Source organism: Corylus avellana, chromosome 2 (genome assembly GCF_965113065.1).
Source record: "Corylus avellana chromosome 2, dhCorAvel1.hap1.2, whole genome shotgun sequence".
NCBI lineage: Eukaryota > Viridiplantae > Streptophyta > Magnoliopsida > Fagales > Betulaceae > Corylus > Corylus avellana.
The window spans coordinates 5051445-5059230 of NC_142491.1; the positions used below are offsets into that span (position 1 = coordinate 5051445).

General features: G+C 33.9%; 2 protein-coding genes across 2 annotated transcripts; one reads left to right on the forward strand and one right to left on the reverse strand.

The window, feature by feature from the left end:
- The first annotated feature begins 1162 nt into the window (after positions 1–1162).
- Positions 1163–4248, forward strand: ATAB2 (RNA binding protein). The gene is made up of 5 exons (XM_059604233.2): positions 1163–1668; positions 1769–1838; positions 2815–2986; positions 3169–3312; positions 3861–4248. The coding sequence occupies exons 1-5, from the start codon at positions 1163–1165 to the stop codon at positions 4118–4120; spliced, it is 1152 nt and encodes a 383-aa protein (XP_059460216.2). The 3' UTR covers positions 4121–4248.
- Positions 4249–5180: 932 nt separating this feature from the next.
- Positions 5181–7575, reverse strand: LOC132167690 (stress-response A/B barrel domain-containing protein HS1). Its single transcript, XM_059578700.2, has 2 exons — positions 7379–7575; positions 5181–5529 (listed from the first exon to the last, which is right to left on the reverse strand). Exons 1-2 carry the CDS (start codon positions 7516–7518, stop codon positions 5349–5351), a joined length of 321 nt encoding a protein of 106 aa, XP_059434683.1. The 5' UTR covers positions 7519–7575; the 3' UTR covers positions 5181–5348.
- Positions 7576–7786: the final 211 nt, after the last annotated feature.

Below are 7786 nucleotides of genomic sequence, written 5' to 3' on the forward strand. Positions count from 1 at the left end.
CATGTGTAATGCACATGTTTTTTTAATAGTATGGACAAAGTTAGAATAAATAACATTAAAAACTCATGTGCATCTCACATGTTATTAAAAAAATGGGCATGTCATTTTTATAGACTTTAAAGGAAGTTCATCTAACCCAGTTTAAAGGAAAACTCTGTTCGGACATAAGATAATTTCACATGTACAGGTTGTAAATTATTGAGAAAAATGTAAAATTAGTCTATGCATATTTGGCAAGTAAGAGTCTCTTTAGGATTGCGTTAAAGAGATTAAAAAGTATTTTTACTACTTAAAAAGTTATGTCAAACAAAAGCTGGCATATTTGGTAAAAAAAAATTAAAAGTACTTTTTTACTTTTTTATTCAAAAATTGACAAAACTCACTTTTGGCATAAGATTTTACGAAAAAAGGTTTTTTGACTCAAAAATTCTATTTCTCAAACACAATTCCAAATAGACCTTAAATAATGCTTGGACTACTGGCCGGGTACGGAGATGCGTTAGAGACAAAGAGAGAGGTTTGACTTGAAATCAAGATTAGAACTTTAAAAAGAGAGATTTTAGTTAAGAAAACAAAGTTTAGGCAACTACAAAATGGCACTCAACGTCACTTTCAGAAACCCTAACAAAAATAATAGTTAAACCACATGGAGTAAAAGGTGTTTAACCCTCCTATTGTCAAACAAAGTAGTTATTCCATTAAATGCATTAAAATAAAATATTGACTACGAAATAATCCTCTCCATTTCATCCCTTATTCAACAAGGGCAAGGAAACAATGTAGATATTTGTTAAAGTATTAATTGAATAATTAAATTTATTATTTTTATTAGTTTAAAATTTTAAGATAAGTAGTAATTTAAGGTAATATTAAAGTCAAAATCTTAAGTTTAAACTTGAACTTTATATTAAAATAAGCCATAGGTTGTCTAGGACCGAGATATGCTAGAGCAGCCTCACATGTTGTCTATTCTCAGTGTGATTAAAAAAGTCCATGTCTGTCTAGGCCCAGATTTGCGCCACTTTTAAAATATCTGGTGATTTAATATTAAAGTGGGCTGAGGTTGGGCTTCAAATCTGCTGATTACATTTTATCAAGCCTGGCCCATTATCTCCAACGGATATATGTGGTGGAAGATAACCACCTACCTGTCTTCCTTCGTATGTCTCACACTCTCTTATCAGTTACACAGAGTACTTCCATGGCTACTTTAAGCTTCAACACCACCAGAATCAGAACCCCTCACAAACCCCTCTCCAACTTCATCTCCCTCACAAAACCCATCAAAATATCATGTAGTTTCTTCCGAAAACCTTCACAAAACCAAGCAAAACTCGGCCTTTTCCGGTCTGAAAGCTCGGTTTCTACACCAAACGAAGTGGAAGTTGATGATGAAGAGGACGACCCAACGGCAGAATTGAGCTATCTTGATCCCGAAACCGATCCCGAGAGCATTTCGGAGTGGGAGTTGGATTTTTGCTCTAGGCCAATACTTGATATCAGAGGGAAGAAGCTGTGGGAGCTTGTTGTATGCGACAGTTCTCTTTCACTTCAATACACAAAGTATTTTCCTAACAATGTTATCAATAGTGTCACTTTGAAGGATGCTATTGTATCTATAACCGATGATTTGGGCATCCCTTTACCGGAGAAAATCCGCTTCTTTAGGTGAATTGTTTGATAATATGTAGGAATTTTGTAGGATTTACACGATTATTTGTGTATTTTTATCAATTTCTTTAACAATTGGTTAATTGTTGGTTTGAAGGTCACAGATGCAGACAATTATAACAAAAGCGGGTAGGGAGCTTGGCATAAAACCAATTCCAAGTAAACGGGTGCGTATGGCTTCGTTATGTCTATGCTTTACTTTTCTATCTCTGTCAAATTTTATTTCATTTTATTTTACTTGAATCTGCTGTGTGTTGAGTTCAAAACCAAATTAGCTCCCATGTTGCTAAGAGCAAATTAGGATGAGATGATGAAAAAAGAAAATCGGAACTTTTATTGAATTTGATCACATTGTGCTAAATATGCATGGAGGATATATAACAGCAGATATTATAAACCCGCTGGACAAGTGATGAACTATTTCTTGAAAGAATCTGGATAGCATAGACAATTAGAAACAAATCTCAAACATAATATGCTGCAAATTCTCTGATGGCCGTTACTTGGGGTTTATGATTAGTTTAGTTGATACTTGCGAATGGACTTTTGGGGAAAAAGCCTAGCTGCAAAATCAATATTGAACACTTATCCCAAAAGGGTAAATTTAATCATTTAATTCATATTCTAACACTTCTCCTCACGTGTGAGGGAATATTCCTTGTTAACTAGTATTGATTTTGTAACTCCACTAGTGTGAGGAGGCACGAGAGATTTTTTTTTTTTTTTTTTTTTTTTTTAATTAAAAAGGGTAGGTCGGAGAGACCAATTGTGGTTATCTTACTTTGGCGTGACCATAATAGCACCTACCTGCTGGGAGCCGCACAGGAAGAGCCTAGACGGTGGAAACCGCAGGCGCTTTCTCAAGTCCGACTGAGTCATAACCTGACCCAGTCTCATCAGGACATCAATGGAAATCCAAGACAGTTAATACTAATCAAGCATATGTAAAAATTATCCATAGCGGAGATTCGAACTCACGCAATAGTACTTGAGGAGGCATGAGTTGAATACCCTTTTATCTGCCTAGTGTAGAGGGGATACTTTGGTTCTTTTACTTTCTATGGTAATACTGGCTCTGAGATTCTAGTTAAAACTGCTTGATCTATATTTACACTTACTGGGGTTGCCTTGATATTTTCTCAGTGTCTATCCCTACTTCTCTGGCTGGAAGAGCGCTATGAGACTGTATACAAGCGTCATCCCGGTTTTCAGAAGGGATCAAAACCACTTCTAGCTTTAGACAACCCTTTCCCAATGGAGCTCCCAGAGAATCTGTTTGGTGAAAAATGGGCATTTGTCCAATTACCTTTTTCAGGTACATTCACAGCAGCAGCTTCTGAAAGTTCAATTTTAATGTGGGGCAATGTCATCATGGCAGTATTTCACAAAACCTACTGTGATGTGTACAAATCTCACTTAAAAGGCCATGCTATTGCTATGATTTGCTCTTGTAATGCATTTCCCTAGCCTCTACTGATCTTACTTTCCTCTGTTCAGCTATTCGTGAGGAGATATCATCCTTGGAGACGAAATTTGTGTTCGGTGCAGGTCTAGATTTGGATTTACTGGGGATTGAAATTGATGACAAGACATTGGTTCCGGGACTGGCTGTCGCGTCTTCGCGTGCTCAACCTTTGGCGGGTATATATTCCTCTTATATCTTCATCTAATTCATGTTCCTTTTATTTGGTTCGTTATATACAATACCAATATGTTTTTCACATCATTTTGAAACCATCTCCCAATATATCCTACATCTGTCAGCATGCCAACTACAATGTGCACCTTGTCTTAAGAAACTTAATTCCAGTATGAAATATTTATTTGAAATGGAAGGTGAATTATAAAAACAATGTTCAAACTCATAATTTGTGCTTTGATTTATATTCTAACATAGAAGAACCATGCCATTTTTTGTTGCCATACTTGTTCTTTTGATGAAATTCTTAGCCAATTTATATCATTCAAGCAAGAAATCGGATTTGTTTGGTAACGACCTTGAGCTTTCACTTCACTACTTGTTCATCAGGCAAACTATCCCTTCGTTAATATAATGGTTGTCTCCAACTTCATAATGATTGTGGTATATAATTCTTCAATCTACCATCTCATTCCAAGTATGTCTTAAACGCTTTTATGCTGATCCAATGGCTATGAAGTATCATTCTAAAAAAAACCTGCTCTTTCAGCTTGGATGAATGGACTGGAAGTCTGTTCAATTGAAGCTGACATCAGCCGCGGTTGCTTGCTTCTATCTGTTGGAATTTCTACTCGGTATGTTTACGCTACCTATGAGAAAACTCCAGTAACAACAAATGAAGCTGAAGCTTGGGAAGCAGCAAAGAAAGCCAGTGGAGGCTTACATTTCCTTGCCATTCAAGAAGACTTGGATTCAGATGACTGTGTTGGATTTTGGCTCCTACTAGACTTGCCACCTCCACCTGTATAAATTTATCAATTCTTGAATGAATATTACCCTTCTAACACAATTTTTTCTCTCTTTAAAATTCCATTACTTTAGGCATCCTCCTGACTGCAGAAATGAATGTGAATTGAGGTTCTTTCTTCCTTTTTTTATCCTGAGCCAGGTTCACCATTTGCAATTTATGTGACTTGCACAAAATAAATATGCTGCATTCTGATAATTATAGGACAAATGAAACATTAAATGAAATCCATTGTCTTAGATTGTTGTGAGAGCAAAGCTGCACTTAGAACTAATTGTTTGCACTAAGAACCAGTATGGTGTATGAAAGATACGATGAGGCATAATGCATACAATAAAGAACTCTCAACATTCCCCTTCACAAGAAAAAATATTATAAAAAAAAAAAAAAATTGTTTCAATTCCAATCATAGACAAAGAGAAGTTCAAACTTTTTTTTAGTACAGAAAAGTGTGGAAGTACAGTTTGCTTTTGGGAGATTGAAAGTAACTCTTTTTTTCAAGCATTGGGTTCCCCCGGATTGAAGGTTTAATAATGGTGATAAGCAGAAAAATAGTTACTTAGCCAAAAGAATAGTTATAAAATCACTTATGAAACTTAATTTCACTTAATAACTAATTAATGTAGGACTTAGTACCAACGAACGCCTTTATAATTCATCCACCCAATTTGGACAATCCACCCGCCTAACGTAAAACTATTTCTGAGAGTGTTTCCATATCACTTGGCGATAAAGGGACAAGGGGTTGGGTGTCCTAAAGTGCCTTGATAGAAGATGTCCTTTTTTGTTGTGAATTGCAGCCTAAATTGACATTATTGAAGGAAGAGCTTGGAAAGCAACAAAATCTCTTATTAACAAACATATATAAGAAAAACACCTAATCAAAAAAAAAAAAAAAATCAAAAATCAAAAAGTCGAGAAAACTAGAAATATGAAAACACTCATAAGCAGCCATCCACTGGAATAGGGCATTGAAGAAAGAAGGCCTTTAATTTCGCCACCGTTCTCTCATTTTCCTGGTTATTGAACAACCCAATCGCTTAAATATTATGATAATCAAAATATGAATAACAGAAACACACTTAGATTCAAATAAATTCAAATAAATAAAGTTTCATCGCCATCAGCTTTGCATTTTATTGCAGATGCATAGACAAATATTCAATCAAATCAAACGAGTTGAATCTGTTCAGAGATGATGAAGCTGCAGCAGGATTGTAGATGAGTGTCTTAGCTAGAGACTTTGTAGTCAAACACCAGGTATTTCTCCACGTTAGGAAGGAGAGCCTTTGCGTATTCAGCGTGGGCAGGATGAGCAACATACTCTGAGACACCCTCCATATTCTCAAAGATGCATTCAAACACATGAGTGAAACCTTGGTTCTTGTTCCAGGTGCTCACATCCTTCCCCCTGTTACATCAAACAAATATAACAAATAAATCGTATGTATTTATTGTAATGAAAAATGCTAAACCTATAACTCTTGTTTTTCATGTTGACGTGGCATTATTGCGTCAGCTACTAAAAAAAACGTACCAAACAAGAAGGGAGAGTTGTAAAAAGCACTAATCTGACTTTGGTTCAACAGTTCGATCACTAGTTGAACCACGGATTTTTTAAAAGTAATGTTATTTAGTAAACTGTTATACAACTGTAATATAATTGGAATAATGTGACAATGAAAATTAACCATTGGTTTTTTTTATTTTACTTTTTACAAGTGCTTATTTAATGACTGGTTTTTCACTACTACATCATCAAATTGTATGGTAGTTATATAGCAATCTACTAAATAACATTACTCAATTTTTTAACATATTGAATATCTAATAAAGGAATATTTATAACTACTAATATGTGCAAAAATAAATTATAAATAAGCATAAAAAAAAATAACACATATTGTCTAGAAAGTTTGTGTAGGTCCATGATATTACATCTGGCCATTCAAACTTTATATTTTAAGTTTTTTTTTTTTTTTTTGGGAAACTTCACTAAGGACCCCTAAACTTCCACCCGTTTTGAAATACCCCTCCTGAACTTCAAAATCTCTCAATTTAGTCCCCTGAACTTTCAATTGCTCTCAATTTGGACCCTTCCGTTAATTTTAGCCGTTAAAAATTCAAAAAAAAAGACCAAAATATCCCTGATTTTTGTTTTTTTTTTTAAAAAAAAAAAAAAAAAACGTTTTAGAAGTTGGAATTTTAGACAAAAGTCAGGGGTATAAACGTCATGTGACGTTTAAAATCTGACGGAGAGGTCCAAATTGAAAGCAATTGAAAGTTCAGGGGACTAAATTGAGAGATTTTGAAGTTCAAGGGGGGTATTTCAAAACGGGTGAAAGTTTGAGGGTCCTTAGTGAAGTTTCTCCTTAAAAAAAAAAAGGGTTTTAAGGGTTTTCATAATCAAATTGACATAGAATAGTCAACTTACAATTCAATTCTTTAAAATCACTTACAGAATCCAATCTCACCTAACAAGAAAGTAATACGAGACTTGGGGCCTGTTTGTGATTATGTTAAATAGCTTAAAAAATACCTTTAATATCAAAAAATTTTAAAAGTACTTTTTTATTTTTTTTTTACTTAAAAAATGACCAAAACATATTTTTGGCAAAAGCTTTTGCCAAAAAGCGTTTCTTAAATTAAAAACTCTATTTCTCAAGCGCAATCTTAGACAGGCTCTTAATACCCATAAAATACCTTTACAATCTGTCTACTCAAGATAAACAATCACCCACATAATATAGGACTAACTTTTTGGGGTTTTAAAATAGGATCTCTAACTTCTCCTATATGAGGCTCCTTAAAATAAATTATCAAAGAATTTTATTTTATTTTTTTAATTTTTTTTTTGAAATATTAGTTGTTATTTTCGTTTTATAGAATGTTGGTCAATTTATGGGCTCCAAACACTTAATCGGCAACAAATAGCATTTTTTAGAGATTTTTTTACAAGTATAAAAACTAATAAAACTTTCGAAAATGCTATTAAAACACAAATTACATCCCTTCTGCGCTTTCTAACGAGATTGATTTACTCGTAAAAAAAAATGTGTTAATTTAAAAACTTAAACTTATGCATTTGAGTCCAATTATATTATATCATGCACTTAACTTAATTGTTTTAGGGAATTTGAAATTTTACATCACATATATATGAAACTCCAACATGAAATATTTTTATATACATTTCTTTTTCCCATATTCATATTTCCTAAAGAAGCAAAGAATGATAATAATCAACAAGAGAAGGTTACCATTGAAAAGATTTCATTGGCTCAACGAGGTTGACGAGGTTAGCCATTTCTCCGATGAGATGGTCAATTTGGGCCGGTGAAGTTCCATCCTTGAACTTTGCTATAAAGACATGTTTCACCACTCCCTTCTCTTCCTCCATTTTTGTTCTTTTTCTTTCTTTGAAAACTTTTTTTTTTTTTTTTTTTTTTCTATTCAATATGGGAGAGGGGGAAAGGGGATCTTTCTATGTAAACTTGAATGTGAATCCAAGATATATATACTCCTCAATCTTCTTCTTCAACCAATCTTTTTCTTCAACCACCCCCATCTATAATCTATATGCACAAATGTCACTCTCCCTTTTTTTTTTGGGAGGGGCAAGGCCACTCTCTTGCTTCTAACTGAGTAACTAATCATATTGTTCGCTA